The 24,636-nt window shown below is 35.7% G+C and overlaps 1 protein-coding gene across 1 annotated transcript; it reads right to left on the bottom strand.

Moving 5' to 3' along the window:
• Positions 1-2,832: 2,832 nt before the first annotated feature.
• On the bottom strand, positions 2,833-23,106 carry MANEA (mannosidase endo-alpha). Its single transcript, XM_074862108.1, has 6 exons — positions 22,462-23,106; positions 16,655-16,784; positions 15,422-16,014; positions 12,039-12,148; positions 8,867-8,943; positions 2,833-8,166 (listed from the first exon to the last, which is right to left on the bottom strand). The coding sequence occupies exons 3-6, from the start codon at positions 15,969-15,971 to the stop codon at positions 7,530-7,532; spliced, it is 1,374 nt and encodes a 457-aa protein (XP_074718209.1). The 5' UTR covers positions 15,972-16,014; positions 16,655-16,784; positions 22,462-23,106; the 3' UTR covers positions 2,833-7,529.
• Between the last annotated feature and the right edge of the window lie 1,530 nt (positions 23,107-24,636).

The raw sequence follows: 24,636 nt of genomic DNA, 5'->3' as shown, positions 1-24,636 counted from the left end.
TTAAAAAAAAAAAAAAAGTAAAAATACATGCAACAAATTCCAAGTGCTAGTAGTAGAGCAGGAAGCTGCCAAAGGCTGGACCTAAATAGCAAAGCAGATGTAATTTTAGTATGCTAACAGTACAACTAATGCTGATTTCCATTTGTGCTTTCAGAATGTATTTTTTGAAAGCATATCCTTCACTCAGTTATCTGGAATAAAATTTGTGTACTCACCAAGAATCACATATAAGGCAATATAAGTACTGCTGAGCTTCTCACAAAGTAAATGGCTGGATACTTCTTTCTCCCTTGAAAAATCTTAGTATTGTTACTAATAGATTAACAGTGCTTTCTGAGGTTATTGGCTTCTTTTAAGCCAATTTGTTGTTCTTTTAAAGATAAATATTCCTTGTTATTAAATTATTTTGATTAGTTGTAATGACATTATGAAATGTTGTATTGTTGAAATATATATATAGCAATATATAAATTCATACTTACCAAACTTTATCTGGCTACCAGATCTTAACAAGTAGTCAATCTTAGCTTTACGATAAAAGTATTTTCTACCATAGTACATGAGAATTTTCCAAGAAAGTTCCATTAAAATCACAACAAACTGGCAGCCTAATTTTTCACTAGTATTCTAAAAACAACTGGAGTTCTGGTTTGTTCTTTATTTGTTGAAACACACTGCAGTTTGAGAAATCAGTCTTGAGAGATTGTACAGTGTTTCCATAGCAATGACTTCAAGTTATAAAACCAACTCTGAAGGCCAGGTCCTGCTCTCAGATGCACAGCTCTCATTTCAAGGTATTAAAAAAAGAATAAAAACAACAAACCACCTGTTACTGTGTTAGCTCTATGCAGAGCTAGCAACACACCTCTTCAAAGTTTTTAAAAAAAATCTATTCTAGCTAAATAAAAATGTGTTGTTTATATATTCTAAGTAGAGATGAAATGCAATTTAAACACAAACCTTAATTTCTAAAAGTGGTAAATCAGGTCTGAGTGCAATAGCAGACATCAACTTTATCTAATAAAATAGATTATTAGTTTTCTCCAACATGGATTTTTAGTCAGTCAATGTACACTTTTGCTACATTATAATGTATGTTGAAAGCAGTTCCATTTAATCATTTTATAATTAGAGAATTTTGATAAAGTTCAGTAAATTTATATCCATATTTTTAGATAAAAGTTTGTAGGAAGTGAACTTGAATACTCTGATTACTTCTGGCTATCCACACTGCTTAACTACTAGGATCAACAAGAGAGCCATTCTGGATCACTCCATGAACACAGACAGGCACAGACCTGGAAACTGTGTAAAACTGCACTAGATTTCCTCTATCATACAAGGGCAGTTATATTTTCACGTAGAAATGGCAAAAACCCAATTCTGTGTGCATACATTTGCATATATATATTCTAAGATCAGAATTAATTTTTTAAAAGGCCCCCTTTTTGAATGTGCTAAGACAGCTTTGAATAGTAGCAATAATGGAATATACAGAGAATAATTCTCATCACTTTCAATAAGATCATCACGCTGCATGATAACATAAGTATCTTATTCCTTGACTCCAGCTTCACAGACTACCTCTCTATCTGTAAAATACTGAAAAAATTATGACAGGCGCAAGATATTTTTACTCCAAACCTACCATTAAAAAGTGTAGGGAATTAATTTTTCAAATTTTTATTGTATTAAACTTCTGGATATTCCGTTATTTTCACAGTATTTTTTTAAATGTGACTAAACTGAAGTTGAAAAAGTGAAAGCTACAGGTGCTTTTTCTTGTATTAGTTTCCTCTATCTACACTGCTCAGCTGAAAAAAACAAACATGAACATAGTCTTTCTTCCCTATTTTTCACACAAAGAATTTATTGAATATACATATCACATATTGTATATATAGAAAGTGATCAGATGAGATAAAAAAGGCCATAAATACTGTTTTATTGTTAACTTTCTTCTTTCTACTAAATTTACATGAAGTGACATGAAACAGCCTAGGAGATATTTTATCTACTAAAAATGCAGAAATAGTCTTACTAAAGTGTAAATTACAGGTACATACGTAAGTTCAAATTTCAAGTACACCTTGTGTTGATTACCTTTTGCATTTCCTGAGACAGAAAATTTTCAAGAAATCATTTGCATTGTGGAGCAAAATATTCTTCCTGAACTACAGGGAAGAGTCCCTTACAATGTGATACACAAAGGAAATACGGAATCATGAAATTATTCAACATTACAAAATAGTTTTGATTCATGTACAGAAATACACAGTACTGACTATGTGTGTAAAGTAGCTTTAATTGCTTTCTTAACAATGTAGCTAGCTTGCTGGGAATAACAAGATGTATTTTTCAAATACCAAGAAGGTAATTTTCACAGAAATGTAAAACTAAGTAAAATGGCAACCCCTTACCTCCTACAGTTTTTATACCTGAATAGCACAATATTCTATCAGAATGCAACAAATAATTTTTTGACCCCACTGTAGCATTCAGTTGTAAACCATTCTCCTGCAAGGTTAATTATTTGTGTGCCCATCCCTCTTAAACTTCTGTATGAGCTGTAAACTTCAGTTTTACCTTGGCAAAAGACAGTCATACCCTGGGACTCAAAGATACCTGTAACACTATGCACGAGTGAACTTACTTAGTAGCCTAATAAGATGTAATACAAATAGGCCTAAAAACTTCAGGAGTATTGTCTGTTTAAAAACATGGTGATAAGCCTGTTGTTTTCAGTCTAAATTCTACACATATACTGTAACAGAAAAGCAAAAATTCACTTTCTAAACTCATATTATTAAAAAAATATTAGCACACACTCCATTTAAATCACACTTTTAGGGCATATGTTTATTGTTCATGGAAGTATTCATACATAACTAGGTTTTTTGTAAACATCATAGGGAATTAAAAACATTGCTTACTTAAAAGTAGCAGAATCCAGCCTGTAATTTTAATACAATGATATAGTACTTCAAAAATAATGACTTCAAGTTATATGCACATATATAATATATATAAATACACACACACACACACACTTGTTTTTATATATTCATGTAAGCAAATGCATCTCTGCCACAGCCAGATAGGGTATTAAAAGAAATGATTTTTTTTTTTTTTACTCATGTTCAATACATAGCAAAGATACACTATCCATTCACAGCAAAATCATACCTATATGATATCAAATTCATATCAGGCTTTCTTGCAGTGCCAATAATCTTGTAGATTCTCTTTACTGAATATTACAACTATGAAGTCTTAGAAATACAATCACTTTAGAAGTTTATGCAACATTTAACATGTTGGTCAAAAGTAAAAGGAATGTAATATTGACACTATCTTAAGCAAGTAGAAAGATGAAGACCAACACTTGTAAAATACCTTAGGACTAGGAGAGAGATTTTCATCTTACATTAAGTGGTAAATAATTTGTCTGTAAATACGTTATTCCCTTTTTAGGTACACAAGATTCACAAAAAAAGTGGCCTAAATTACAGTACGTCCTTGTTCATGTGCCCAGAGATACATTCTCCTACTAGCAACCCAGGGCTGAAAACGCTCCTGTGAAATGTTTTCAAAAGAACCCAAGAGCCATGTGTAAAAGGTGTTAATTCAAACTATGCAGAGTGTATACATACCAAGTTTCATAATAAAAATAAGTTCACTAAAGACCCTTCTGCTTCAATAACCTCTTAAGAGACAAATCACTGGCACCTGAAAAGAAAGGCACTAGACAAACACGATGAACATGAGTAAACTATATTCACAATAATCTACAGCTTGCCACTGAAATAGTAACAGCATATGCACGTGTTCTTTCCCTCAAAATTCAATACAAGTTTATAGATCTGAGAAACATGCACTACTATACAAGATTTAATATAAATTCTTATTTCAGAGAAGATGTATTAAGCTTCAGTTCTGAAATAGCTCACAGAACTAAAACAATTTACTTAATCACAACTGACAGAAGCAGAAATGAACCTATAGATTTCCTTTTAAAAAGAAGTTCTCTTTTACCACAAAGACTTGCTACTTGTCTCAGAAACCATTTTCCCTCTGGGGATACTCAGTCAGTAGTATGTGATCAATAACTTCAGGTACTTCTATATTTGCAGAGGCATAGTATGGCATGATCTCTACTAAATCTTCCCACAGTGTTTCTTGCCTAATCTATATAAATGTAGTATATCACTCTAAGTACTATAACATACTATAACAAGATGAGTCAAATGCAACTGATCAGTGTAAAAATATTACTTTCAAAGTAATCATTACAATATTTTAATTTCAATTAGTCAATAAATAGGGGTGTGAAGCCAAAGTGAAATATGATCCAGACATTCCTCAAATTCCACTTCAGATCTGAAACTCATAATAAATATTCTTCCCCCTAATTTTGGTTGCATATTAGTCTTTTTTTTTTTATTAACTGTAAAGTTTGGAGCAATCACCTTCTAAATACATTCACCTTTCACCTCCCTCACCCCAGTAACTGTGCACTTACAACAATCTTATTCCTCTGCATTTGGACAAATCCTCTCCCACAGATCTATTTTTACTCAAATTTCCAAAAACTATCATAACTGCAGCAGCAGTCCATCAGCAAAACTCTCCATCCCCTATAACAAGAAGTAGCACTAATACTTGCTCTAAGTACAGAGAGAGTATCGGGCAGGCAGGTGGGGTAGTTCTAGTAGCTGCTATTCCATCAGCTCTCCTTAGGATTATCAAATTAAATTCTAAACTCTGACATATTTTATCAGGTTGCTTATCTATATTTTAAAACACATCAAGCACATAATACAGTAAATGCTCAGGGGCAACAAATTTCTAGGCACTTAATCTTCATTCTTTTCTACAGAAATTCTGTAAATTCTTCTAAAGATGCCATTAGACACCAGTTGTGTCATGGCCCATACCACTTCATGGCAAGGGCTAAATAATACCTTTACAGCAAGTACCGAAGTCTTTCAGAGTAATGAAGATCCATTACACTGATACCATAAATTATATTTTAAACAAGATAGATCACCTCAGTTGTACAATACAATAAATGTTAAACATTTCTATAAACAGCAACAAAAGGAACAACTTTTATTGTCACAGAGAAAATAAACTGCCACCAGGAGAAAGTAAGGAGCAGAAAGCTGAGTGCAAGGTTGTCAAGATTAGTAAAGTACTCAGACAAGTACAGTGAGAAAAGACCGGGGGATGACAAGACCGGTGGAAAACAGAGAGTGGTCCTTTCAACAGGTTTGATTTCAGATTATTTTTTAATAATATATGCAATATTGATATGCAAAAATTTAATTATTCCTTCACATTTCAAATAAATATATGGGCTCTTCAGGCTGTAAAAGCATAAACATATAACAAATTACAAAACCAAATTATGTATAGCTATTTAAGGGATTTCTAGTAAAAAACATATACATCAGTTTCCTTAATAAAGGGAGTGAGTGGTTAACTTGGAAATGGTAGAAGTCTAGCAAGTGCTTCATATGTCTCAGACACTATCTTGTGACTGTGGTCATACCTATATCTACTTCAGTTTATCCACCTGAGTGTAAGTAAAACAAAATAAGCATTAGTAAACATCTCTTTCAGAAGCACTCTGGAGTTTGCAGAAATGCTGTAGGAAAATGCAAAAAATTAAGAAGAGATATTAATAAGACTCTAATAACTCAAGGTGCACTTCAACACGTGAGGTTATATATGTCACCCTATTTCTTCATGTTTTTCAAGCAGCTGAGGGTATTATGTGATACCTCATTTCTTTAACAACTGCAGAGAAATGACAGGAGAATTAAACTGTAAATAAGTAAAAAATACATAAACAAACCTCTCTCATACCAGAAAGACTCTAGAAAAATATTAGTAGTAACTGGCTTATGTTTATTTGGAATGACAATAATTTTTGGAAAAAACATACTGATTTGTTTTGTTTTCTTCTTTTAACCACAAGTCCTCACATTCATCCTACAACTTCATGAACAGATTTCTGTGAGAACTGAGTAAGGAGTGTAATTTCCATGGGTCCTGCTGAAATCAGTGGAATTCTAGTGGTCACAATAGTTCCAGCATAGGAACTAAAACACAGAATCAGCACCTTGTATATAAATGTAAAAAAACAACTAAAAAAAAAAGCCACTTTGCTACAGATTAAACATTTGTCACAAATAAACAAACCACTGCAATTTCTACTATTCCAAAGTTCAGGACTTCTCTATGAAGTTGTATGAAAATGCCAAGAAAGGGTTGCTGAGGAGACATGTCCACGTGACTTGAGCCTTTCAAGCTCCATTAAGAAACACAATTAATAATCACAACATTTGAAATGTGAGATTCTTAGGTCTGGAAAGTACTCGTTTCCAGCCACACCACAGTATGAAAGATAGTGTTGGTAGGGAGCTTAGCTGAATGATTACAAGACTTTAGTATCTACTGTTCTGAATCCTGGAACAACTAGATGAACTATATGAAAAACAGAAATCTCAGATTTCAAATTAAACTAATGGGCAGTTGCTGTCATTGCTTCCAAACCAGACTGCTCCTAAATCAGAAACAAAAAAGCATTTCCTAAAATTATATTTATTGTAGGACTAGTAAGATATTAGCTTTAGAATCTTTAAACATTTTAAAAACCACACTAGATCTGTGTCTGCAGTCAATTAGCAGACATGTAAGAATGGAAGTTTTAGTATACTTTTTGAATGTTTAGGGTTTTTTTCCCCCCCTCACAAAAATCTTTTCCACTGTCAGTTTCAAATACCTTTTTTTTTTTTTTAATTCAAAGTAACATAGAAAAAACTATGTTACTGGTTAGTATCCAGTAATCTGCAAAAGTCTGCACCAAACAGAACAAATGGAAGTAAACTAGAAATCTTTCAGCAGTTCTTTGGAACTCAATCTTCCAAGTACTTTTTCTTTTTTTCTTTTTTGAAAAAAAATCCACTAGTGTTGCATCACACATACTTCTTCAGTGTTTTTACCACAAGCTAATCATATGTCAAGAACTCTGTGTGTGCAAAGCATTAAAAACAGTAGATGTAGATTATTCCACATGCTACAGACACGCATCCTGCAGAAGCTATCAGGATAAAAATTTAGATTACAGCATCACTTTGATTAGAAACACAACTACAAGAATAAAGGAAATTAACTATAACTATGCCAAATTTTTGTTCTACTTCGGTCATGTAGTTATCCCATGCAGACGTTCTGGAAGATCAGCATGCAAGTTATGAAGTTTAAAAAAAAAAAAAAAAAGACAAACAAAACCAGCATTTTCCCTGAATATTCTTGAACTACAATATCCAATAAGACAGAAATGCCAATATTCTCATCATCTTTTACTCTTCAGAATTCAAATTCAGTAGTAGTGCATATACATTCAAGAGATATAAGAATTTGACTATCTATAATAAAGACATTTAATAACAAATTTTTCAGCTCTCAATTTCTTTCTCAATGTAGTCAATGTGTTAGGAAACAACTGCAGCAGCAACAGCTCACATCAGCCACTGTTCTTGTTCTTTTCTGTACTTCTCAGACCACTTCTGAGTAAGCTCTAGGTAAACATTTGGTTTATGGGGCTTATAATCAAGGTAAACCACCTGTCCAGTCCGTTTCGGGACAGCTTTTTCAATCTGAGTTCCCTCATGCCATTCATTAAAAGATGTAATAGAAATAATTTCTGGTCGCACCAAAAGGGCTGCACTGAAAGCAGTCTCATAGTACTTCCCATTGACACGATTACGGGTGTTGTGGTTGTTCCATGGTCGGATACTGGTATCAACATACCCTGGCCCCACACTTGGAATAAACATTAAGTTGTTACTATCACAAAAGGCTTTTAAACTTGCCCAGTTATGATGAGATGAGCCATAGGAGAAGCCATTGGTGGCAAAGTACGTGTACATTCCATCAAAACCACTTCTGTGAATGTCATGCTTGTGTCTTTCTTCTACAAGAAGTGCAATGAATAGTGCATCATATGGAGTATTCCGAATAGTCTGGGATCCAGAAACAGTTAACAGATTTGCCCATATTTCAGGAATTGTTACATAAGAATCATAAACATAAAACATGGGAAGAAATCTGCCTGTGCTGGTCTTATGCCTGTAAAAGGCTGGATGGCCTCCATATCTATAAAGCAAACAAGTATCATTAAGACAAAATTCGCCATTTGGAAAATACTGTTTCACAATCTGAGCTGAAGACCTTTCCTACAAACTAATTTAAAAAGACAGTGCATGCCTTTTAAAACATAGTAATTCATAACCATTTTCAGCCCAGTGTTTGCTGAAGTATCAAATAATGAATCTGCAAAGAACCTTTAAATTACTACAAATTAGTAACTTAGTGTCAAACTGCGCTATAAGTATTAGTTTTCTCTGAAGGACAACTCTAATTCAGTATGAAATAAGACAGTCTAAGTAGCATTGATAAACAAAACAAGTACCTGTATAGAATTTGTCAAGCTTAATTAAAATCACTAGAGGTCCACACATTAAAGCTCTAGCTGCTAGTTTGTCACTATAAAAATGTATGTTTAATTTACATATCATGTAGCTAATACTTTAACTGCTTTAATCAGAAGTATCATGACGTGATACTAATGAATGTTGAAAGCAATTTACAGTTGAGTATCTATGTAAAAGTCACACTTCGATATTCAAAAAACAGACTGAGTTTTGTAGCACTGAAATATGAACAAAGTTTGTTATAGTTTTCTTCAGTCTCAGTATGCATTTTTATATATTTTTCCAAGCTTTTGATAATATAAAGAAGTCCCCTAAACCAGCATGTAACAGAACCCAAAGGAAACCATTCTGAAAGCACTCACTTGTCAATGATGTATTTGACATTGTGGTACATACTGCGATCATCTCTATCTTTGTAAGGTTCAATATGAAAAGTGACCTGAAAGATGGAAATGTAGTAAGAGCAACACAAACATAAAACACTACTGAATACATGGGCACCGCATATTATATGAAGCAAGTACCAATTATATTAACTATAGTTCTTTACAGAGCAAACATTTTTATTAGTCTATTTTGAGAATAATCCAACCCTAATTCACTTCTGCATTGCTAAGATTAGAAGCTTGGGATCCAAGGAAGTCTGGTAATAGAGTAAATATTTAGGTTTTTTACATTAAAACACTGCTTTTCTTTTCTCTAGGCTACTGCGAGTAGCAAGCATGCTTCAGAAAACTTAACAAACTACAGCAGAAACTAAAAATTGAAATAAAATATCTATTCAAATGTCAAAGAACTGATTAACCAATGAAACATTTTAATATTTAATTTCTAAACAATGTACCAAATTTGCTATAGATAATTCTCTACGGAGACTTTTCAGTCTCAAAATAGATTTTAAGTTATAATTTTACAGATTTATCAACAGTAATAAAATTTTGGAACTGAATCTAATAAAATGTACTGCTAGTGCTCTAAATTTCAACCTTGGAGCTTATGGAATTATTTAGCCTATACATGTGAAGTTATTTCAATGTAAAAATGCCACTGTTTTCAAACATACAATTAAATGGAAGTGTATTACATTAATCAAAGCAACTAGTTTTTCAGAAGCAGAACGCATTTAATGAAGTATCCAACAACTCTGCAACAGAAGCAAATTTCCATTGTAGAGCCAATATCTACGTCAACCAGATACAAACTATAGAAAAATACTGTGTTAGACTAAATCACTAGGACTGACAGGACAGGTTGAAAAGCACTATAATTTTGTATTTCATTTCCAACTATCAAAACCAGGCAAATCAAAAGGCCTTATCTTTTAGCAGACATAACAGAAATGAAATTTGTATGTTGGTTTTGGTCTACTGACATTCCTAACACTTAACTGTAATAAATTACTAGCACAAGAATGTTTAAAAACATTATAGTGAAGGTAGTATTCCTTGGTAGTATCTATACTTAATATCTGTATTCTACTAATTATTCCCAGCAACAACTGCAGTTCCATCCATACTCCATTCATTACCATACTATTACATGCATTTTCCTTGGTAGCTTATTTCATTTTGCCTTGGATCCCTTGAGAGACTTGAATGTTAAAAGTTCTTTTAGGTGAGAGCAAGCTCCATCAGATGATTTCAAAATTCTAGGGAAGGATAATACTTCTTTTTTCTTTTTAATAATTTCCTACTACATATGTTCAACTTACACCACAATGCAATTCACACAGCATTTTTAACAGTTTCAAAATTACTTCTGTATCTCATTTAACCTTCCCACTTTCCTCCTGCTTGTCAAAGAATCTACTGTTGCTACTAGTGACAGGAAATTTCTCTGAGAATCTGCAACTTGCATGACCAACTAAAACCAGAGCAGATGCACAGGCTGTATTTTTAGTCCCCAGTACAGACAACATGCTCCAGAGATCAAACATATACAGCTACTTAGATAATTTAAAAATTCAAATGTACTACTCAGCAAGACTAAAAGGCAATGCATGTTTTCTTTATCCCAAGGGAAAATGCGAGTTTTACTCTAAAAATAAAATAAAACCACAATTTTAGATTCTACTGATCAATCCACATAATCTTTAATTGATTTGATATTTCACTTATTCCAGAAAACTGGTAATTCAGCCTTTCTATCTTGTCATGTCATGGAGTAACCTAAAGTCAGAGCAGCAACTCTGACCTTACTGTCCAAGGCAAGTGTTCCTGATACCTTCTGGCATAAAGACATTCATTCAAACTAGAACTTATAAATCCCTTTTCACTACTCATAGATGCTTGCTCCTGACCTCTATGATCACATGCCAGCAAGTTATGTGGTAATGAAAAAAATTAGGTTAGTCTTTCTTCTTTCTTCAAGTTTCTCAGTTTATAGCTCATTGTATTCCATAATATTTTGAAATATGTGATACTCCCCTCAACTCCCAAGACTCATTTGAAAACAACGTATTGTCTTATTTTAAAAACTGTTTCCTAAAAAGAAAAAATAATCCACCCCATCATACCTAGATTCTATAAGCTTTAGATCTGAACCAAAACAAAGGCAGAATATGATATTTATTCTAGTTATATGGCAATATTGCTTAGATCTTATCAAAATTCAGTGAAATTCAAAGGGCACTTATACCTGCTTTGCTGACCCAAAAGAGCAGCAGCGTAAAAGACGACAGAAACAGAAGCCACAAGTGTAAGGTCTTGCACCTGAGAAAACATAATCCAGGAGCGCAGCAGAGACTGGGGAGCAGCTCTGTGGAAAGGGACCTGGGGGTCCGGTGGACAAGCAGCTCAATATGAGCAAAGAGTGTGCTGCAGTGGCAAAGCAAGCCACCAGGATGCTGGGTTGTGTCAACAAGGGCATCACCAGCAGAGATAAAGAGTCATTATCCCACTCTACTCAGCACTTTTCAGGCCACACCTGGAGTACTGTGTTCAGTTTTGTTCCCCACTATACAATAAAGATGTGGACAGGCTGAAGAGAGTCCAGAGAAGGACCACGAAGATGATCAAGGGACTGGGCAGTCTGCCAGATTAGGAAAGGCTGACAGAATCGGTTTGTTCAGCCTTGAGAAGAGAAGACTTAGAGGAGACCTTATCACCATGTTCCAGTATTTGAAGGGTGGCTACAAAGAACATGGAGACTCCCTTTTTACAAGGAGTCACATGGAAAAGACAAGGAGCCATGGGTACGAGTTACTCGTGGGGACACTCTGATTGGACACAAGGGGAAAATTTTTCCCAGTGAGAACAATCAACCACTAGAATAATCGCCCCAGCAAAGTGGTGGATTCCCCAGCACTGAACAGCTTTAAGATTCAGCTGGACAGGGTGCTGAGCCATTTGCTACACCTGGCTTTTGCCAAGAAAGGTTGAACCAGATAATCCTTGAGGTCCCTTCCAACCTTGTATTCTATGATTCTTACATGACAAGCCTTCTTGCTCTACACCATGAATCAAACGTAGTAAACTCTTAGCAAGGTTTACTTTCTTAAGTAGTCCTACTTTATGCATCTTAAAAATACTTTACCTTTAGATTATATTTGTGTGCATAATCCAAAATAACAGGCACCAAATCATCAGTTGGTTCTCCATTTTCATCAGCCATACCTGGTGGGTACCATGAAAGCACTATTACACCTGAAAATACAAAACTTAAGTTTTAAATCATGTTGTTTAACATAAAACATGTATATTATAACACTGTAATGAGTTATACTTATTGTTTGATGTGAAATCCACATAATATAAATGAGAATTTCAAAGTAGTTTTTAACCAATTACAAAATCTCAGTATTCTCAGAGTGGATTTTAACTTCTCTGTTTAAAAGACAACAAAACAAACAGTGGTAAGATCATCTGTCAAGGGCACAGATCTGTGCTCAGTGTCCCAAGCCTAACACTCAGAGCCATTCCCACCCACTTTTCAGCACAGCATCCTAACTTCCAGGTTGTACCAAGAGGAGGAGAATGCTCCCAACTAAGGCGTTATAGCTATGCCACAGTACAGCCAAAGAATATCAAGATACATAGGGTTAGAGAACACTCAAGAGATGAGGGCTATGCATGTGATAAGAGATCCTTATTTTATGAAACTTTATCCCCTACCATATTTCTGCATTGTACCTCTGACTCCACTACAAAACAACAATTTCGTACTAGAAGCAGTGACTATAATCCCACAACCTTCCTTCTTGCTAAAAGCAATTACTATGGTGTAATCCACCCATCCAACCATGTGAAATTAGTTTTTAAATTTATTACCTAAAAAAATGCTTGAGTAATTTAAGGATGTTACTATTCCTTGACTATTTGTCAAAAAAGAAGTCGACAACAAATAAAATGTCCCTATATCGTAAATTTCCCTGACGCTCTCCATGAAAGCAAAAGAACACATACCTCTTCAGAAACACTAAACACTTTCCTTCTAAAATAAAATTCTGTCAGATAAATAAATTACACCTTTTAGGTGTGTAGCTGGAAATAATATCAGGAAGAAGGTCAGACAGAAAGAAATACATGAAATACTGATGTAGGAATATTTTCCTAACAATACTATTTAAAACATATGGAAGAATAAGTCAATGTGATTCTTTTTAACTAGGCAAAGATTTAAGTACACAAATCGCATCACGGAGATAGGGAAGTATATACTCTAAATTTTATCTATTTTACTAACATAATATTTCTGACTGACAATTTCCAAAACACAAGTCCAAAATTATGAAAAAGAAAGCATAAATTAGAGTGAATACACAATCATCTTCTACCATCAAAACCAGAAATCTGAGCTCACTATATATAGAAGTTAGTTCAACTATACTCAGCATATTCTCTCCACATTTTATCAAAGAGAGAATCACAAATAATAGTCTATCACAAGAGATAGTCTGCTCAAGGACAGGAAAAATGCAATATTTTACTGCATTTTATCACCCTATCTTTTATTTCATATGAAAGAAAAGGACAAAATTCAAACGAGTAAGATGTAAAGGACAAGTAGATCAGCAGCAACAAACTCAGGTAACAGTCCAGGTGTCTTAAATACAACGTCTGTCAAGACCCTCTTCTGTAGCTTTAGGAGACAGGGAAGAGTTCAGGAGACAGAATTGTTCATCAAGGAACCTAAATGCGTGTTTGCATTGGTCTCTCCCTCAGAAAGACTACTTAATATTTTCTTTCCTGTGGTTAAAAAATAAAGTTATGTACCACTTCAGGAGTCTAAAAAAGGATGGACTCCATGCCAAAAATAGCATAAATATGTTTAAAACCAGAGTAGAGTCATTCAAGACAAACGAAGGACTTCAAACTGGACTACTTCAAAAACAGTTTGGTGCAATAAAATAAATTTCACCAAGTAATCCAAGGAATAAAATCTAATGCATTAATCTGTTACAATTTAGGAAATTAATAAGGGAAGAATTGTAAAATATAAGAATACAAGGAAGCACTGCATGACACTCCTGCTGCTCAAATTGCTTGTATGCCTTCAATCATTATACAATATTGGCTGAAAGAACCACTTAACATTTTTCTCCTTTTTGTAAGATCCTTGATAAAGCCTCAAAAAAGGCTAGAAGAAAAATTATTATTTGATGGAATGTAATATGAAGTCATGGATTATACATTGGCTAAGAAACAAAAATAAACTGTAAACAGTCAACCTCACAGTACACAAAAAATGAGCAAAGTATAATTCTTATTAAAAAAGATGCAATATTTGAAATAATGACCTGAGGAAAAAAAGTTGATGATTTATGTTGGTCAAATCTAGATGGAAGAGAACAAATTCAAATGTACTTAAATCCATGTCAGAATAACAGCAGAAAAAAATAACTTCTGACAGTATCAGTAATATGTTATAAAGAGTATGTCACAGGAAGCATGAACTACTCATTCACATTGCTGAATTTTAAATAGAAAACTAACTTAAGCTACTAAAAAAACCCTTATTTTGCAAACCATTTTGGTGCCTTTTCCACCAGTTCAGCTCTATTAGACATCTGTTTTAAGAGGATGAGAAACATCACAGATACTTCTAAAGCTACAAGTGCCCTCTCTGCTTTCATCATACTATCATGCATTATTTTGCTTTAGATAAGACTAAAAAAAGTGCTTACTGGCAACTAATACTTGAGATTTCTCTGCAGCTGTTCAGAGTTTAATATTAGCCTATATGACTGCTTATTTTAAAGAAGATGAACATAAAAAGGACCATAAAGCCCAACAACAAAGAATGACACCAAAATATATTGAATATTCTTAGGTACATGGTCCATCTTATTTAGAGAAAGGAAACATCAGTTTCTATTGGAAAAAAACATACTTTTGGTCAAAGAAATAAACTGTAATTAGCTATGTTGAAACAATCGTTCAAGAAGGTTTGGATTAGACATTTGTATACCTAATGAGAACACCTATAAAAATAAAAGCTACAATGCTACATGCTCTTTAACATACAAATTAATACATAATTACACACAAAGAATTCAGAAAAGAAAAAAACACTCCTATGTGAACAGACTGCTCCATAACCATGTTAACATGATTTACTGAAACCTGTTCTTAAAGCTGAAGTATTTATGTCCAAAAATAAAATACGCAGACAATATATTCTAGCAATGGTTTCTGTATTTTCTACATATGTTATCAGTTCTTAACAGTAAGTCACGAAACACGTGCACCTACAGATTTACAAATATAGTTCTTACGTTTCTGTGCTGTTACACTCATCAGACACAGCTTTGAAGATGTAGGTTGCAGTTGGGGGTTAAAACTCGAAAATACAAAGCTATTTACTAGTTTCAGACATTTCCAGAATTACATAGAAAAATGGCAGAATGGGTCAGTTGTGTTCATTCATATTTAAGGCTGGATAAATGAACAACATGCTGAAACGTTAACATTCATTACCAGTTGAAGCTGAACGCATTTGTTTCATGTGGGCTTCTATGACAGAAGGGTCTTTGGAACTGTAAGATCCGAGTTCAGGATAAAAATTGGCCCCAATGTCCTCAGGAGGATTATGCCTTCCCTTTGGATAATTGTTTGCAATTTTGGGATCCCAGTGTGGCAACAATGGATGGTTCCAGTGAATATATTTACCATCAAACTGTGGATTCCCAAACCAACTATAGTAGAATATGTGAAAGTTATAATTAGGAGAAGACAGCTCTTCTTCCAGCTTGTTTACAGGAGGCATAGATGCTTTCATAGTATTGACTGCGATACTATGCAAATTACCAACACGCGTTACAGTATCTCCTTGAACCCTATTTAGTGAATGCTGTTTATTATCTAAATGCACTGTCCGTTGTTGAAGCTCAGGCAACAAACCAAGTCCAAATGGATCCCCAAATCCAGCTCTGTCAGGTCTCAGAGTCTTCAAAGCCATCATTATGGAGCAAATAAACAAAATAAAAAGCAACAAAATGATGCATGTTCTTCTGCGAAATCTTGCCATGATGTCATAGTTCAGAATCCAAACAGAAGGATTTTGGCCGCAACTGATCAAAAGACAAATATTTTAAAGTCAGATTTCTTATTACCAAATTCAACAGTAGGAATGCTTCATAAAGTTCCTACATAATAGAAATAATATGGAGACAAATGTGACACATACACTGACTGCAAAACTAACAGTTCTTTGCAGAGGGGGGGGAGAACAAAAAACCATTTCTGCATTTGAGAACATTTGTCAGATTTTGAGGTTCTGCCACCAAGGACTCACATATTTCATAAAACATCTTATTTCTGAACTTCATTGTTTTCCTAGCCCAAATAAATCCCAGTAAATGGAAATTCTGGTTACATTATTTCAGAACTATCATGTTTTGACAAGTCTGATAGAAATAGCACAGAAAATAGAAGAAAAAAAGCAGAAGCCATGAAAGGAGAATAACATAGCAGAACAAGAGTAAAGGACAAAATGCAATATGACAGAAGTACAGCTTATGTTCAGAACACAGGTTTCATTTGCTAACCTATTTACTGGCTTCAGAACAACAACTTCATTGTAGTTAACCAATACACTGACTAAATACGATGGCAAATTAAACCTGAAACAATGATGCTCTGCAACTTTACAGATCTAAAATTTTAATTTGTTTTCTGTAAACAAAAAATAGCACAGCATTAAGGACATACCTCAACCAGAAAGCCTGTAAGTTAGCTGCTGGCAGCCTGTTAGTACAATGTCACAGCTGCATGACACTTCATGTAGAATTCCAAGATTAAGGTCAAAACAAGACTAATAGTACACGGCAAGATTTGACACCTGAAAGTAGGGGGGGAAGAAAGATCAGTATAATGGAATGCCCAATTACTTTATTTATAACTTTAATTCCTGTTCAACATTAAACACAAGAGAGCCAGAGAAAAAGATTAACAAAATTTAGGTTACCACAGAATTATGTGGAAAAAGATTATGCATAAAACTAACACTAAACTTGAAAATCTTAATTTCTCATTCAACAGCTATTAGACGTAACATACCTGTGACTTTGTATTTCTGTCATTGTCCTCCAAATTTTAGAATCTTACTTTCATTTACTGAGATATACACAGGTTGTTTTAAAATGCTTATAAAAATATCTCACACTATTTTCCTCCCAATGTTCTTTACTACTGTTAGAGTGCCTTAACATATAGCTCAGTTGTCACAACACTCTATTTGTTACTGCTGTGATAATTTTAGATAAGGAATTTTAGAATATGCTTTTTAACAATACAGCCTGAATTGGATTAGTAATATGACACTGCCAAAAAGGGAAGTTCTGCTTCCATTTCCAACCTTAATCTGTTCATCCTGCTGTCTACTTTTAGTTACCTCTGGGATCCATCTAGTTTCACAGTAAGGCCACTTATACACTTCAATGGCAAAAACCCTGTTAACATCTCAAAAATAAATAACAAAAAACCCCTACGCACTTTTTGCCTTGTTAGAAAGTTGTCTCAGCTGAATGAGTGTGACAGAACTAATGCCAACAAAAGTTAATAGCACAGATGGGGGAAGGGAACAAAAATGATGCTGCTCATTTTGCCCAACTGCATTGTGGAACCATACCTTTAGCTACTGTCAGGAAAAATGATTTTATGGAATATATATGCTTATAGTACTTCATTTAAGACTTTTCATTAACAGATTTCACATCATTTTACATTAAATTACAGGGTTCTTTTTCTATAGCTCATAATCCATCCCAAGATGTTAGAATTTTGTCAAAGATTATATGGAGTCCAGAACATTTTTCTTTTAATAAGAAACTAACTTTAAATACATTCAAACTACTTCTATTACTTTTCCTGACCTTTTCAGTTTTCTTTCTAGTCTACAATGCTACCCCTCCCCTCGGAGTTTAACTCAATTTTCAGATTAGATAAACCAAAGTTTTCTAAAGGGTCAGGTTTTTTTTTGTTTGTTTGTTTGGGTTTTTTTGTTTTGTTTTGTTTTTTTTTAAAAGGAAACAATATTATTCATCTGGCTAATGTATTAATTGTATTAATGTATTCAATTTTATTTAGTTTAACCCAGATGCTACTGATCTTCATCAAATAACATAGAGGACTGCCAGTGATAAATTACTTCTACAATTATTATTTTATCTCATGGCTTCTGTAAAAAAGAATTCATGACTGTAATGACTATAATTAGAATGTTTATAAGGACTTTCATTTGGGCTTTCCTATTCCATATCAGAGAAACTGGTCCTTTTTATTCTTTGACATATCTGCTATTAAATTCCTCCTCTATTGCATCAAGATTTCGCTGTCATAAAGTGCTTTTTCTGAAGTGTCAAGAATTGATCTTAGTGCTCCATGTTCTTATTTCAACAAGTACTTTTTCAATGGAATATTTAGCAAGAAAGTATACTAAAAAATGAGCAGCATACTTACTAAAAGTTGACTAGCATCAAGACAGACCCTGGTCTACCATAGCATATTATGAACCTCTAGTATGCTTATATATAGGCTCAGCATCAAGTGCAAGATTTCTAGAACAAGATAGCTATGGTAAAGTCTTGTGTTTCGGGGAGACATCAGTTCCAATGATGATGACATAATTCAGCCCTGGCATAGATACCTATACTGCAAAAGCTGCACTGAAAAGCTACAGGTTGGCAATGCTTGTTCAGAGCTACTCTTTGGAAACAGTGACAGATAAATTATGCTCATCGATGCTAGTGCCACAGCAGAACAGTAATATTGGGGAAACAGACTGAGCAAATATGCCATGTGAAACAGCTACCTGAAGTTATGTCTGTCCTTGGAACTGGAAAAATCTTAGAATACATTTCTGATTCAAGAGCCATTAGAGATAGCATTATTGTGTTTTTGTATTTCTGTCATGGGCATCCAAATTTTACAATCTGACTTCAATTTACTGCAGTACACAGGTCACTCCTACATACTTACGAAGTATCTTGCCTTGGACTGTTAGGTGCATTTAGACCCAACAGCAAGGCCCTTTCTCAGTAGGAAAAAGTCAGCCTGAATAACTTCAGCTTTATGCAGATTAAGACCTCACACACAGACAGTTACTCTGACTCATATGACGATTTGTTAACTAGTAGCAGCTTTTGGAGTCTAACCCCAAGTGTGTTGGCCCATGGTGTACCAGCCAAATACGTAAGTAGTTCCAAGCTAGTTCTCTTGCCTAGTGAATTAATTGTAAAAGAAAAAAAAAAAAAAATTCATCTGTAACAGGTCAACAGGAAGAACAAGTTAGTTTAAATCACCAGTCTCTGCCTATGGGAAAAGAACAGGTCCAATACAGAGCAATGCTTTACCAGAATATTTAGGCATCTTCAGCTATTTATGGATCAGAGATTTCCCTGAAAAAATGGTCAGTTCTTTGTACAATATGAAAAAACATCTTCCATTTAGAAACTCACCTACTAGTTTAATTTGATGACCCTAGATTTCAAATTAGAAGGGAGAGTAAGCAAGAATTTGTTTACATTTAGTATTTACATTTTCTATTTCACTAATAATTTAATTGCTCCTAGGTCCTCTGAGTTTTCCTTTAGAGAAATTTCTAGTCTATCTAGTCTGTATATTGTATCACTATCATTGGATACATTTAAACATTTTTTGAGGTGTTTCCTTTCTGTACTGTTTCTGAAATTAAGGGAACATTAGAATACAGTGTTATTTTCAACATGCATCTGGACATAAAATGCCTTTTTTTTTTTTCCTTTTAGCTTTGCTCCCTACCCCTTTTCCAAAAATCTCTGCTTTCTATCAATTCAGTTCATAGCTAATGCACACAACCTCACTACAGAATTATTATCATCCCTAAATCTAGTTCCTGACTGGTAAAAACGAGCTGAGGTCATGACTGTGAAATTCAAATTATTTTCTTTACTCTGTGCATTATACTACATATTTTTTAAATAAATTTAATCTTTTTTTTTAATCACCCAGTCACTCCATACTAGAAAGTTTTCTGGCAAACTTTCCACCGATAGGTACCTGAAAAAAGTCAGGATCTTCAGTTAACTCTTCACTACCACACACATTTTTCCAAATCATGAATTGTTAACTTCAGGTCCAGTTTGAAAGCACTGAAGTCAATTGATGCCTTTTGGTTTATCTTTTTATGATTACAGATACTACAATTTCCTTCATTACATATCAGAAAAATATGAAGCTTTGCCATGAAAGGGTAGAACCTATATTTCCATCACATTCAGTCCCCTTCTCCAAAAACATCTTACACAGTTATTTTACTTTTAATTTGCCAGCTGCTGAATGGACTTGAAAGCACAAAATAAATGTAAATATATTTATCCCTCTCTGACAATCTCTGTTCCAAATCAGTTTCTGATATGGGAATAAATAGTATGAAACTGATCACGGTAGTACAAACCCTCCAGCTGTTCTCCCTAAAACAACTAATACCTCCATGAAAAAAAAGCAAAGAGCATCTGTGAAAAAAGCTGAAGTATTTTCTAAACTGTTCACCAAACTTAATAGCAAGCCTGCCTCAAGGATAACCTCTCCCATTCAAACTCATACTTGACAGTGACGTGTTTGTTGGGGTTTTTTTCCTTCCTTACCACTGCTTTTTATACCCTTAACTTATCCTGCTGGCAAACTTTCTGTTTGTTGTTTCTATTATATGAAGAAAAAAAGTGTACAGATGACAACAAAGGTTTTTTTTCCCCCTATCACATTTCCCAAAATAAGGATGTTTCTTTAGTCAAAGGAAAAAAACCCAGGGGTTTAATTACTCTAAAACATTTTGCTCATACCATAACTCAAGTTTCATTACCCTACCCTATGGGTTGTTTTTTCCAGTTTTACTGATTCCAAAAGAGAAATATGCAATGCAAAGAAAGTACGTTCAAATAAAACAGATTTATCTATTTAAGTAAGAACCGGCAAATGCTGTAATTTATTTGTTCTGATGTTCCTTAAACATCACAAATGAAAGTGTAATACAGAAGAGAACTCTGAAAATCTGACTTTCTTGATGCAAGGGTAAGGTCATCCACAAGTCAGAGGTTGGTAGTTAATGGGCAGTATCAAAGTTTCTCAGCTAAGTTTTCAAAGCTTAGCTTCTCCTAAGATTTCCCAGCTTGAAGAGCTGAAAAACTGTTGAAGTGACAGATCAGCTCTAGACAGAGCTGAAACTTCTAGGCCTTCAAAGCCCTTCATTCTGGAGCTACAGTGCAGATGTGCACCTAGAAACATTACTTTGGTTCCCAATCGGTTGACCACGTCAGATTTAGTAAACTTCCCTGAGGGCTGATAAGTCTGTCCAAACCACCACAACTACATAGCACACTTTGGTCTGGGGAACACAAGTAATTAAAAAAAAAAAAAAAAAAAAAAGCAACAGAGGCCAACCACACCTTCTTTGTGAGAACCTCAGGAGTGTTTCTAGTCTTAGAAAAACGGGGAAAGTTGCCAAAAAGTGTCTGCATAGAAGTATTTTTCTAAAGACTGTTTTAAAAAGCCTTTGAAAATCATTGAAGATGAAAGAAGACGTTACATGTCACACGCAGATACTTTATAGCTGTGCTTACATGCTAAATATATATATTTTTAAGCACTTCCAATAATATAAGGTTTCCTTTTGGTCCACCCAATTTAGAAAGAGGCATTTGAAATATGTCAATTCTAACATGGATAACTACCATTCACAAAACAGGGAATGTGATTTTTTTGCTAGCCAGACTTGAAGAAAGCAGCAGGAACAAAACCCTGTCCTGATGCACTTTGTTCTAAACGTGATAAGACAGCCTCCAGCATTAAATTATGTTTACCATATATCATTTACTCTGCAATATAAAAGTATTTGATTTCAACATGCCAGCGTTCTCCTGCTTTGAAAGGACTTTGACACACACCCCGAACTTTGAGCAGCTGCGGACCACCAACCTCGGCCCAGCTTCCGCAGCGGGAGCCACCTGCGAGCGGCTCCCCGGGGCAGCTCACAGCCCGGGCAGCTGCGGAGCGAGGCTGTCTGACAAGCACTGGAAGCAGGAAAGGGGGAGCGAAGGCAGCTTGCTGCGCTGCTCCCCTTCCCTGAGCGAGCCACCAAATTACGAGCGTTCACCCTTCTCTCTAACACTGACGAGCCAAGCACCGGAGCTCTCGGCCAAGCCCCAGCGTCTGTCAGAGCCGAGCACCTGCCGCGGGCGAGAGCCGCGCGAGGGGCCTTCGCAGGAGCGAGGCCACGGCCCAAGGGGCGACCCCGGCCCCTCCGACAATGGCTGCGGCGGGGCGAGCGCCTTCCCCTCCTCTCCCAGCCCGGAGGAGCGCCCCAGCAGGGCCCGACTCCGAGGAACCCCAGGGCTGCGCCCGGCCCGGCCCGGCCCAGCCCGTCTCCTCACTGCTGCTGCCCCTTCCCCAGCCCCCGGGGTCGGCAGCGGCACTAGCGGGGCAGCCAGGGCCCGGGGAGGGCCGCCAGAAGAGGTGCTCGGTGGACCGCTGCCGTTACTCACCCGGCCGAAGCAGGGGCGCTGCCCGACGGCCGGTGGGCGGGCGGGAAGGGGCCGTGCTGGCGGGGCGGCTGGGCGCGGCTGCCGCGGAAGGGCTCCAGGGCGGGCCCGCACCGCTCCGCCGAGGCTGGGGGCGGGGGGGGGGAAGATGCGCATGCGCCCGCAGGCGGGCATGCGCGGGGCCAGCCGGCGGCGGAGGGCGGGAGTCCGCCTGTGGCGGGCTGTGGCGGCCGGTGCCCGCCGGTGCCCGGTAAGCGGCGGCTGCAGGCGCGCCGGTGAGACCTTGGCGCTGGTTGCTGCAGGCTTGTGGCGGGGAAACCGGGCTGGTCAGCCTGCCTGCAGTCGGGTGCTCCCTGGCTTTTCCCTCTGTGAGGAACAGAAGCGAGCTGCTGTGTGTTAGACCTCCCTGGGCTTCGAAATAGCCTTTTTTTTTTTTTTTTTTTTTTATGCAGAAGGCCTAACAATTCTTCAATGCTTCAAAATTCTCTGCTGGGTTGTTGGTTGCTTTTCAGCTGGGGAAGAACTTGCTCAGTGCTAATGGCCGAATAAAGCCCATGGCTTAAGTCTGTGGGTGATGCTGTGTAGAGGACCTGCACCTCTGCGCTGCTACAGGTGGTAGCCGACCTCAGAGTAAGGCTTTCAAGACGGTGATGCATTGAGCAAGTCAGTGTGCTGGGTAACTACCCATCTTTATACCACATCAGCTGTATGGGGATAAATCAGGAAAAAAATAGATGGATAGAAGTGTGATAAATACTCCTTTTATACAGTCATTATATAATTGCATATAATTACAATAACGTAAAAATGGTTTCACTGATGTTTCATATCATTTCATGTGTGCTTTACTTTTTCTTTTTTTGCAAAACAGTGAAAATGGGCTGTAAATAGTTGCCATGAATGAAAATAATTACCAAATCAATGAAAAAAAGGTATACCCATTTTCTACTGTAAGATCAGAACTCTCTCAAGAAGACCACTTGTTGATAAGCACATCAAATTGACTTGACACAAATTGTTGCACTAGGTAAACAGCACAGTTTTCCCATAGAATGAGAACATTTCTTCCCTTTGCTGTATGAAAAGTGGATCCCTGTGGTGTGGTTTGATTTTTTTTCTTAAGAATATCTTGTAAGCTTTGAGAGAAACAGTGCAAACAGTGACCAGAATTGTGGTTTCATTGAAATCAATAACAAAACTCTAATTGATTTCATCAGAGGCAGCATTTCACCTTGTATGTGGATGAAAAGATTTGGAATGAGTGTCTCATGCTGTACATATAAACAAGATAAACAAGTAATTTCAGCATCTCCTATGGTTCTTCTTGAGTTCTGAGAAAATTGGCAGGCAGAATTGTTGCATGACATTTCTGTATGCCGTCTAAATGCTCTGATGGGAAATACATTTGCAATAATGCTTATTTCTAATGTTATTTATTGTGTGTATCTGAAAAATTTCATTAACAGGTAATATGTTGTAAGTGATTCAGGAATGTCATGCTTTAATAAAAAATGAGTTGGCATATGAATAGACTGGAGATGGAAATTTGAAAACATGATAACCATATAATTTCCTCACAGTCCTACAAAATATTTCTTTTACTGCATTTTCTTTTGTTGTCTTCTTTCTTGCTTTTTTCTTTTTTCTTCCTTCTTTCTTTTTTCTTTCTTTTCTTCTTCTTTCCTTCTCTCTTTCAAAAGAAGATAGTATAAGGGTGCTCTTTGCTTCTATTTTATGGAGGGCATAACTTTAATTTTCACTTTCTCTTTACCACATGGAAGAGCTCCTACTGAAACTAAGAAAGTTTGTTTGAAAATAAGATAATCAGAAAGCTTAAGAATGGAAAAAGTAAATCTGAAGCTTCATTTGGTCATGTTCAGTTAAGAGTATGTGTTTACAGATAAAAATTTACTAATGATAGGAAATAAACAGAAAAAAAAACCATTTATTCATAGGAAAAAAACCCTAAAATTTGTTGTTCTGACATAGTTCTTTTATGTTGGAATATTTTTGCTGAACAGACTGAATCTACTGGCTAAGATTTAAAAAACCCAACAAATCAAAACTGTTATATCCCACAATTTCCTCCAAACCTTTCTGCGTAGTAGGGAAGTTAAATGATTATGTTCACCTTAAGTTTAGGTGGAACAAAGAAGGTTAATATGATTGTGGTAATAT

The sequence above is a fragment of the Strix uralensis genome, chromosome 3 (genome assembly GCF_047716275.1).
Source record: "Strix uralensis isolate ZFMK-TIS-50842 chromosome 3, bStrUra1, whole genome shotgun sequence".
Taxonomy (NCBI): Eukaryota; Metazoa; Chordata; class Aves; order Strigiformes; family Strigidae; genus Strix; species Strix uralensis.
This window is presented reverse-complemented; position numbering and strand designations above follow the sequence as displayed.